The sequence below is a fragment of the Mastomys coucha genome, unplaced genomic scaffold (assembly GCF_008632895.1).
Source record: "Mastomys coucha isolate ucsf_1 unplaced genomic scaffold, UCSF_Mcou_1 pScaffold22, whole genome shotgun sequence".
Lineage (NCBI taxonomy): Eukaryota > Metazoa > Chordata > Mammalia > Rodentia > Muridae > Mastomys > Mastomys coucha.
Window position 1 is genome coordinate 172,895,272 of NW_022196905.1, and position 11,831 is coordinate 172,907,102.

General features: G+C 38.6%; 1 protein-coding gene across 17 annotated transcripts in view; it reads right to left on the reverse strand.

The window, feature by feature from the left end:
* The window catches only part of Nrg1 (neuregulin 1), a 1,068,405-nt gene that overhangs the window by 32,700 nt on the left and 1,023,874 nt on the right, over positions 1-11,831 (reverse strand). For all 17 annotated transcript variants that reach the window (XM_031339492.1, XM_031339487.1, XM_031339489.1 and 14 more), the window contains one exon: positions 5,610-5,739. In XM_031339492.1, the coding sequence (XP_031195352.1) occupies positions 5,610-5,739 (130 nt within the window). The remainder of the gene's footprint in view (positions 1-5,609; positions 5,740-11,831) is intronic.

Consider the following 11,831-nt stretch of genomic DNA (forward strand, 5'->3'; position numbering starts at 1 on the left):
AGCTTCTTTGCTGATAAATAGTGTAGACACCACTGCTGTTACCATTGTGGCAGTATTTTGTGAAACTTTAGCCTTAAGCTAGTATTGCTGACTCTTTCTTTATATCTTACTTAGTCCCTGGGTTTCCCTATCATGGGTAGCTAAGCATATTCTTGTGTTCATGGTGTTATCTTCCTGCTTCCCAAAGTTACTCTAGCTCCTTACTAGCTATCACAATACCCAGAGTTTCCTGTCCAGCTTATAGACCATGTACCTAGCTTCACTACTGAACAGTTTTTTGTCTTGTTTGTTTGTGGCTTTTTGTTTTTTGTTTTTGTTTGTTTGTTTGTTTTTTGTTTTTTTTTTTTTATGTTTGTTTCACTTCATGCAGTGGAGGTGCTATTCTGGGGAGGCTCACCATCATCTTCATCCTCATATCCAGATCCTAACTTTTAGTGTTTGTGTGTATTTTTATAAGGAGCCATAAGGATGGGTATAGGCTACAAAACTAGGTAGGCGCTCTTGGGAATAAGAGGGGTACGAAAGGGCAAGAATCAGGGAAGGGAACACGTGAAGGAAGGAAGGTGCTGCTGGTTCGGGAGAAATATGGGGAAGAGGAAGACAGAAGGGACAGGAAGAAGAAATGACAAAAATAAGTCGTTTAAAAAATGCTATAATGAAACATTTTTTTGGTATGTCGATAATAAAGGAAAAGAAAGAAGAGAAAAGATATTTCCTGCCTGTTCAAAGGCAGTCTAGTATACTGGAAGGACTCTGTACATAAGAGCTATATTTGTAAATACTTCTCTATTTCTAGTCCTGCCTTTCCCTTTAGATTCTAATTGTCTTAAAAATCAGCACTGTGCTATTTGGAATACATTTGCTCCCTTACAGAGCTTAGTTCCTTAGCAATTTTATTTCCTTACACATGGTAAGCTAGTAGGGGCCAGAAACTATGCCTTGCGTTATTATCAATGTTTTTTAAAAGAACGTAGCATAGAGCAGTTCTACAGGCAAATATTAACATTTCATTTACTGAATTTAAGTTACAGAAACATATTACTGTTACTTGGTTTCCAAGAGTTTTGTTTTTATAATGATGTATCTTTTAACAATACATAATACAACATGATCTATACAAGTGTATAGACATCAATTATATAAAATCATCAGTAGTCCAGGATGAAGGAAATTCTATCTCTTAAGTGGAGATTGATTTCTGATTTTTAATTTTGATTATTTTTAAAAGAAGGTAGCTGATGATCAAAAATATTAATATGGTGATCAGTGATACAAATAATCGATCACATGAAACTTACAAAGCTAGTGGGTAGCTTCATAAAAGCCACATAAAAGTTTTAACTAAAAGGAAAAATTAGGGATTAAATATAACACTACTATATTTTTTCAATGTCTACAGAGAAATAGTACCATTTACTTTTTATTATTAGAGGAGAATAAAAAAAGTCTTTCTGGAGTTAAAAGTACTTTAGCAGAGATGAACTCATTTAATTTTTCTGATTCCTTGGGGAAATCTTTGGAAAACATAGTTACTGTATATTATAAACGAAGACAGTGTCCAGAGGGTTGAAAATGGAAAGACACAGAACTGCTTACCAAAATTGGTGGTTAAAAACCCAAATCCCTCACTATAAGCCTGTATCTGTCCACTGGGCAATATATTACATTTATAAGCATTGTCTGTTGGAAAAATAAATTTTAGGCTAAAAAACTTCCCATTCATATCTTCCAAGTTCTCTACTGAAATGCTCACATTGGGAAGTGAAGAAAGAATCTGGACAATTTCATGTTCAAATGATCTTGTTGCTTTGTACCACATGACGACAAAGCATCAGAGGACAGAAATTGGACCTGTTCCTCTCTCCTCTTTGTATAATCTGGAATAGTACCTAATTCTTTTTCTTGGACACATCTTAAATTACTTTAGAGAGAAGAATAATATAAAGGATGAGAACCAACGCTCAAATCCTCACTTGGTCTCCATGGACAAATCCATGTAAGCATCAAACGTTTCCTATGAGAACTAGTTAACTGCATTATGGGTAATGCATTTGGAACACCTTGTTCTAAGCAGGGGGACAAAAGAGATTTGCTGTAAAATCTAGCTCAACTCCCAAAAAGACAATGGTGGATTAAGTGACCAGAAAGACTCCTTGGAAACTTCCACGCCTGTAGTGTTTCTGAGTCATGTCTTTGGTCAAGGATAAAGTTGACTTTGAATTCTGTGGCTCATGCTTCAGCAATCCTTTTACTCTAAGCAGATGGACCATATAGAAACTATGAACTGGCTTTCTAGGCAGGATCTTGATGAGCCAATGAAATATCTTTATGCTTTCTGTTTCTATTCAAGTGCTTTAGTGAACAATATATTATCATAGGACATGGCACATCATGTGACTTTGTTTAAATTCTGAGTTGTTTTATTATTATTATTGTTGTTGTTGTTGTTGTTATTTTATTTTTCTTTCTTTCTTTTTTTTTTTTGAAACAGGATGTCTCTGTGCAGCTCTGGCTGTCCTGGAACTCACTCTGTAGAACAGGCTGGCCTTGAACTCAAGAGGTTCACCTGCCTCTGCTTCCCAAATTCTGGGATTAAAGGCGAATGCTACTACTACCCAGGTGAATTATTATTATTTTTATTGTTATAGATGTTTTTTAACATAGTACAGTTTTCTTTACAAGGCTTGACCTATTTTGTATGTATGCTAAATGTAAGTATTCCAATTCTTAATTAAAGGCGCTGAATTATTTTGATGCATCAATTAAGTTATACTCCAAAAACGGGAGGAGAGCTAAAATCAGCAATATCAAAGATTTTCTTTATATTTATTTATTTTTTAATTTATTATTATTTATTTAATTAATTAAAAATTTTTTGTTTGTTTGTTTTTCGAGACAGGGTTTCTCTGTGTAGCCCCTGGCTGTCCTGGAACTCACTCTGTAGACCAGGCTGGCCTCGAACTCAGAAATCCATCTGCCTCTGCCTTCCAAGTGCTGGGATTAAAGGCGTGCACCACCACTGCCCAGCTAAGATTTTCTTTTTAAAATAAAAAATATTTAAAAGATATTTTTGTTACGACAAAAAGGATGGAAGAAGAATAATAAAAAAGAAAAGGTAATTTTCTATGAACTAGGAGACAAGCCTGATTCACTAGACAATTGGTTTGAACGGTACAAAGTATTTATTCTCAGTTAGCTAATTCAATAATTACTAGAGATGGAATGAACCCTTCACTTCAAGATTTCCAAAAAAAAAAAAAAAAAAAAAAAAAAGGAAGTACTGTACTTTTGGTTTTCCTGTATAGTACTTAAAGTTTAATGAGACAGTGTGTGGGTGAAGAAAACTCACAGCTGTTGGCCCCATGCCAAAATGGAACAGATGAACGGCACTCATGCGGTTGCATGTTCTCTGTAGGATGTGGGAGGGCTGCAGAATAGGTAAAATTAATCTGTGGAAAATAACTGCACTGGTTCCTTGGAGGTATTCAGAAACTATCGGATGTACTCATGCTGCTTGTAAATCTTTGCAAAGCCCATGATAAGCAACGATCACATTTCATCGTTATAATTAAAACATAGTGGACTTAGATGTTCTTCTACAGAGTTAAAAATGCAAAACATAGATAATATGGGGGTAGAACTGTTTTAACAGGGGAAGGTTTAAGGAATTATAATTTAAATGTATTTTTTTTTAAAGAAGATTTATTAAAACACAGTGGTATCTTATGCCTAAGGGCAGAGGAAAATCACAATGTTTCCCAGTGTAATAAATGAACCTCACATCTTACAGATTGTAATTTCTTGCAGCTTGTATTTTTCAGGTGATAAGAGTAGGCCTTATAGGAGGCTATAAAATGTGCTCATCACCATTCATTTACAGTGGGTGTGTGTGTGTGTGTCTTTTTGTGCTCCATTTTGTAGCAAATCAGTAGAACTGGAGGCTAAAGCTGAAAATTAGCTCTAAACAAACACGAATACTTTTTATGACTACAACTAATCTTAACTTTAAGAGTAATTTAAATTAAGACACATAGTGTGGCATCATACACATATGAAGCCAATTGTTTTTTTTTTATACTTGCTTTTGAAAAACTTAACGAGACGCCTGCCTACAAGCTTTACGAGTTGGGTGACAGCAATTAGAATCGTATGCTTCACTCTCGGACATGATTTGCTTTTGTGAATGGTCTCCATTGATAAAATCCACTGCACATCTTCCCTTGACATGTATTCTTTTGGTGCTGCAGTCATGCAAGGGACCTAATTTCTTCCAATTTTTTACAAAGGGGGCCTTGCATTTCGCAGGCTGGCTTGGAGTTCACTATGACACCTAGGAGGAAGGCCCCAGCGTTGGGCCAAATGGCATGTGCTACCACCATCAGATCCGGTTTATACGCTGCTGGGGCTCTGGGCATGCTAGGGAAGCATGCGATCAACTGTGCTATAGCCCCAATAGAAGATACAAAGCATGTCTTATCCACATCGAATTACGAGTCCACATATCATGAAACAAATATCGATAGACTTAAAATGATGACAAACACATGCATTTTAACCATCCTATTGAATTTTTTCTATAAAGTTTAAATATTTGTTGTTACCCGACATCCCTGTTCCCCCCACCCCGACCAAAAACAAAAAACAAACAAAAAAAAAAAAACAAAAACAAAAACAAAGTTTTATGTTGCTGGTGAGAGAATATAAATTTGATATTTCTTTTTGCTGCTGTTGGTTGGTTTTTGTTTTGCTTTTTGTATTCCAGATGGATCTTCTCTTATTAGCTCTGGCTGTCCTGAAGCACACTTTGAGGACCAGGATGGCCTTGTGCTCAGAGATCTGCCTGCCTCTGCCTCACGAATGCTGGGGTTAATGGTGTGTGCGATCACATTCAGCTCAATTTGGCATTTTTAACTGTGCATCTACTACTCCTCTGGGCCATCAGAAGGAAAGGGGTGATCTAGACATGTCTATAATGCTAACCAGTCCAAATCCTGCTTCCGTATGAAAGTGTTGTTACGATGCACTAAATGCATTCTTAATACGTGCATCTTGCTTTTTCTTTTCTTTTTAATAATTAGAAAGAACAACTTAAATTTTGTTTTGAGAACTAATTATGGGACAATACCACAAAACAAAAAAAGTTACCTTACACCTCAATTAATACATGGCATAAAAAAATAGGGATCCAAAGTGACCACCTTCTATAATATTTGCACATTTCTTTCAGTAGTTATTAAGGAACACCAGGAGGAAAGCAAAATTATGGATAGGGAGGCAAAAAAACTAAAACCAAAATAACAACAACAAAAAAACAAAACAAAACCCAACAACAAAACCCAAAAGCAACCTAAAAATACCCAACCTATCAAGAAACCAAAATAAAAAAAAAACACCCTAAAACACAGAAAAGTAAAATCAATCCTGGACATGACAGAGGCAATGGCAGATGGTGCAAATATTTCAACCCCCCCAGCCCCAATAAATAAACATTGTTTAACAAGATGCAACAAAGTAAGGAGAAGAAGCCACAGGGCACATGGCGACACAGGACCATCTGGGATAAGCAGGTACAGGTAGGTATGAGGCACAGAGAGGAATTCAGTTCTTACTTGCACAAGTATCTTGAGGGGTTTGACAGGTCCTTCACCATGAAGCACTCGCCTCCATTCACACAGAAGGTTTTCTCCTTCTCCGCACACTTTATGAGATGGCTGGTCCCAGTCGTGGATGTAGACGTGGCTGGATAGGAAAAGGAAAGAGGGAAAGTTCATGCTTCATTCTGAGACAAGAATCGCCACTGTGATTAAATCTGAATTTTTCTCTAACAGGGCTCAAGCATGGTGTTAAGAGATCACATCCATGCTAGGATTTTTTTTTTTTTTAAAAAAAATAGCAGTAACTGATAAAATTATTTAGTTTTGTCTAGTCACCCTCTGCATTTCGAACAACTGACAACAAAGTGTCTGATTGCCAACATTCTTTTGAAGAAATGGAGACAGTTTGACACCTCTGGGTATCAATCTGTTTGGACTCATCTGCTGGAACCAGGAACACAGGAACAAGTCATCCTCTGGTTTATAAAATTTTTCTGTGGTAACTTGATATTTACGTCTCCAGCCTGACAGTCTTACAGATGTAAAGCTGAAAGTGATGGGCCACTGAGCATGCACACACCCACACGCACATGCATACACGCACATGCACACACTAAATGGAAACCTAATAGCCACTCCTGAGGCTCAAGGGCATTTAGAATTAGGCCCTTCCCTCCTTTACAAGGCTGTGTCAGGGCGTTACTATCACTGCTCACCACTGACACTAATCTGGATGGGAAGCATCAGACCAGTTAAGATTCTGTCTACCTCTTTGGGAAAAAAATCTACTTCGAGATATCTTATCTTCTGACTTATTCCTGTAGATTTTTAAATCCCTCGTCGTTTGTCATTCCTAGTTTATTATGTGAATGGGTCAATGTTCTTCTGTACATCTGTTTCACCCACCATGTATGGTTTTCCCACTTTATTCTCCTTTGATTTTTTCATGTTTCCAAAACCCACTTTGTTATAATTTTTATCAAAAAATTTTCTATGTTTTTATTTTCATTCTTCCTGACCAGAATAGTCAACATCTTGACTGTTCTGTGTCCAATTTCTTATAACTTTTCTTGTCTTCTGTTATCCTGTCTATGGCAGATGGAAGAGCACAACTTTCAGAAGGAATTGTGAAGGAGAGGCAAAACCATTTCAACTGAAAGGGGTGATCTCAGTCGCAGCCCTTCTAGAAGCACAGCGTGGTCCTCACTTTCCTAAATCCCTCTTTCAGATAAGAGGATGGCGTCTACCACCAAAGGATTTCAAAGGGAACATGCTTACTCTAGGTAAAGTATTAGGGGGTGAGTGTGGAAGAATCACAATTTTCATATTTAACATCACAATTTATGAAAAACTTGACAAAGGGGCTAGATGCTTAGTTCCACGATGTCGCACTTGCTAGGGTTTCTGTAGGGTTTGTAGTGTTAACCCAGGGGTTTCCACATGGTAGGGAGATGTTGTAGCATTGAGCTATATCATTTGTGACCTAAGACAATTTTTTTTTTTTTACTTACTTCAATAAATGACCTTTTCAAAATGTCACTAAGAGCATCCTTTAGGAATCTACAAACCAAACCCAAGTTAGGCGATTAGCTACCTCTATCAGCTATGCTAAGAGAATCTCTATTCTAATGTGGAGAATGTCATTCACATCATTGGATTCATTCAATCAAAGCACAGAGAGCTGTTTTATACAACACACTGCATATCCTTTTAACCAAACAATATGTCTTCACATGAAGAACTGTTTCTGTAGGTATACTAATTTTTAATCCACGACAGCTGCTTTTAATCGATGAGGAAGACGTCTGCCTTAACTGCTAAAGGTTTTGTCCTTAAGATTTCCATTTGGTGACAGTCTTCCATTTGGTGCCAAGTTTGGCTGAGTGTCTTACTTGTCCTATGCAGCAGTAAGCATATGTCCCACCTGCAGTGAGCTGTCACCATTCTTTCCTGAAGAATGATGTTGATCCATGAGAAGTTCCCAGTGGTGCTGAGGCCCTAACATGCTAAGGATGTCCTTCGCCCCACCTGAGTAGCCCACTTCGAAGGTTCTTTCAGATTAAATCTTATGGCATGTACTAAAACCAAAACCAACAACCCTCACAAATGGATACACTTCTGCCTAAATTATAAATGAACAATAAAAATAGGCCACGATATAAGCCAAAGACAGATATAGCACCCTTATTCCATGAACTTGCTGATCTTATGGGATGTTCAAAATAACTAAGGTTCATAAATGCACATTAAAACTAAAGAAGTATATTTTTGGTTCTTAAAAATATTCCTCCCTGGAGTGATTATTCTTTTATGATGCTGGCCAAAAGTACCTAGTCCTGACACATTTCCACTCCAAAAAATTCTTAGATCATTACTTAAAGGTAATAATGGGACATTTGCTATAAGCTAATCCCTGGAAATGAGGTGGCAGCTATCTCATACAGTCATGGCCACTGTGCATAGCACTTTCATCCACAGCAGCATTTAACACATCAGGAATGGTAAAGCAGGAAAGAAGTCCCAGATGATACACAGTGTGAACTGTCCTGGGTACCAGTGTGAACTGACCTGGCTACCAGTGTGAACTGACTTGGGTACCAGTGTGAACTGATTTGGGTACCAGTGTGAGTGTACTGACTTGGGTACCAGTGTGTACTGACCTGGGTACCAGTGTGAACTGACCTGGGTACCAGTGTGAACTGACTTGGGTACCAGTGTGAACTGACAGGTACCGGTGTGAACTGACCTGGGTACCAGTGTGAACTGACTTGGGTACCACTGCTCCAAAGCAGCAGCTAAGCTGAAGAGTCAGCTGTAGTTGTCAGAAAAACTTGCCAGCCAGCCAGCGCTATGCACGCCCCGTGGATATTTGCCAGTTTTTCTTCTCTTCTCGGGTGAATATGGTATACAAGTCTATACATTTCATAGCGATAGCCTTACTCTTTGGCTTCTACCTATACACTGCTAGGTAGGTCACATTCCATTTGTTAATGCTGCGAGAAAGCAATGGAGCTGACAGAACAAGACTTACACACCAAGTCACAAGAACACCGCTGTTTGTGAGGAAGCTGGGAGGAATGACTAAGGACTGTAGGGAGAACTCATTTCAATGCATAAAGGGTGCTTTGCACAGAAGGTGACCTAGACCCCACTCAGTCTGGGCTCATTATACCCATGCACTTCTGCTTTGTGAGCAATGTGTCCTAATGGAGACACTATCTTTGACTTAGTGTTATATGAATGACAGTACCTATCCTATAATCACAGCCTTTGGGCATATGGAATGGTAAGAGTAAGAATTAGAGACCAGTTTGAGCTACAGAATAAGACTGCTCAGACATATAAAACATGGATAAGTAGGACCTGATTGCCCTTGTGTTGACCTTGTATATGAAGGCTTTAACCCAAAAGTACTTTCCATAGTAAGTTAGTAGATAACGTGCAAGGAGAAAAAGCATAAATAACGTAGCAACGTATTTCCAGAGAATGTATCTGTTATGACAATATAAAGTCAGGGATATTGATCATTGCCAAGGAACCTGGACATTTCTCTGCATTAATATAGGATTTGAAAACCAAACACCATTATTCAGGAGGTTAGCCATAAGATCCCTTTCTGTCACCTTCCATCCCCCTCCTAACCCTATCACTTTCTTTTCTCCATCTGTCCCTTCAAACTTCACTGATCATCCTTTACATGTAAAAGTATTAGCTAAAGCTGACCATGGCCAATGCTTCTTAAAAGAAACCCATTTAGGTAAGCTATAGAGCAACAACTACTGCCGTTATTATTGCAGAAAAGCATCAAGCCCAGGCCACAGCCATGTCAATGAATGACAGAGTCCCACCCAGAGGACTGTTGAGTTAAATTCAGCAACAAGACCAAGAGGCAAGGGGCTGTTATGAAGTTTGACACAAGATCCTTTTCTGTTGTACAGTACCCAGATGAGTGTCACTGGCCCTGCATTGGTGTACAAACACTGGATAAAACACAGCAAAATGGAACTGCTGTCTACACTGGAATTTCATTGCTTCTTGGGGAACGTGATGGGAGACGGTCTGGTTTGCAGTAGAAGTCACCACGTAACTGTGAGGCATTCAATAAACACAGCCTACTCTCTTGCAACTGCTTGCCAATAACTCATATCCCATTAATTTGTTTTACATAATTAAACTGATGAATGAGTTAAGAGAAAATTTTGAGTCTTTTTTAAGTATGATTATACCCTACATTCAGTATCCACACAATTCTATTATGTTTCTGACAGAAGTTCCACATCACAAAAGCTAAATACACTTAGACTATCACAAGCTAGTATAAGCATTTAAATACTATATTTTACTTTATTTTAAGACAAGGTCTCATTACATTACCCAGGCTGACCCAGATCTCAAGATCCTCCTGCCTCAGCCTACTGAGTCGCTGGGGTTGTAGGCAAGTGTCATAGCTCTAATTTTTATAATAGTCTAATGTCTGTATGATATGAAACACAAGCCAAATTTCATTTGTACACTGAGTCCTGAGCACTCCATTACTGCCTACTTTTGTAAAGATACTGGATCAAATCTGAATAACAATTTGGTGTTTTCTACTCATTGCTAAGGATTTCTCCATGGAAGCACACCTATTTTTTTTTCTGCAGAGTAGCTCAAGTTAAAGGAAAAAACAAACAAACAAACCAAAAAACCAAAGTAATGTTGGACAGATGGTTTCCCCTCTCCCTGGTTATAACCACTGTTTTCCTTGTTAGTGCAGCAGGCAGAGAGCACCCACAGGCTAGGACCACGACACAAATGCACACCTCTGCTAAAACTCCAGGCCAGTTTCTGTAGACAATAAGCAGGGATTAGGAAGAGTAACATCGGATCCCTGACAGCAATCCGGAGAATCTATCCTTCCCGAATGAACGCATGTTCAAGATACTTTTTAATGATTTACTTGCAGAATATGAGGTTTTTTCAATGAGCAATATATACATAAAAAAACAAAACAAAACAAAACAAAAAAACTTTTTAACATTCCTATATGAAGCAGCCAAACTACAAAATGAAAGATTTTAACCTTACCTGCATCTTCAATGCTTATGTATTTAGAAATCTGCAAGGTTTCTTGCTCTTCCATAGCCTGTATTTTTTGTTTGTTTGTTATGTTTGCTTGATTTTAAGCCCAACCCCCCTCAAATCATTATCCTCACCCTGAATGCAATAGGACTCCTGCACTGGATGCACACTGCACTGCTGGACACTGCTTAGATGGTTCTTGCGGGTGAAGCACTTCAGAGCTGGAGCCCAGCAGGAAGACCTATGCTGCCCTGCCCACGTGGCTTCTCTCCACAGTAAGGGAATGATAAGAACAGTCATTAGCTGTCCTCAGGAAAAACCAGAGCCACACCGGAATCACAGATGCACTGTCATTCTGGGTTGGCAATTTTTTCCCCCTGCATAGTAATTCAATCCTTTGCTGAATAGCATATAGGTACTGTAAAGGGAGAAAAGTGCCTGGCAGACACTCTTCTGGACCTGGTAGATCAAGAGAGGCCATACTGCACTTGAAAGAAACACCCATTTCCCAAGAACCCCAGCTTAAAAAAACTGATGCTAAGTAGGACTGGAAAAAGAAAATTATTTCTCCCTAAGAAAAAATAATTGGCATGTACCAGTTACCCAAAGGCAGTAGTTTCCTTTCCTGGGAAAGGCTGACATTCTTCAAGATATCTGTTGTCAACTGAGACATTGTCTAAGAAGCGATAGAACAGAATGAGTCTTCTCTCATGAATAAAATGTGTTATGAGGGAAAGACAGCAACCTTGTATATTTGAAAAATAACCTTTCCTGGTAATCATATTAACATATATAAAGTAACAGTCACAAATAAAGTTGCTATAGCTACGAATTCAAAGACAGTAAGGCTGCATGCACAAACAAGACACAGATTGCTTACGTTGTACTTGCTCTTATGCTGACCATGTATGTGATTGCTCCTTCCCTGAATTTTGCTAAAGAAACCACAGGGAAGGACAGGAGTAAACATCATTCACTGGTACAGTCCTTGCCTCGAATACGCACTGCCCTGGGTTCTATCCCCTCCCCTGAAAGAGACAAGACAGAGCCACACAAGAGAAAGGAGAAAATACAATGAACAGGGAGAGAGGGAAGCAGAGTAGAGCAGAGTACAGGAGAGAGGGAGGGATAGAGAGAGAGAGAGAGAGAGAGAGAGAGAGAGAGAGAGAGAGAGAG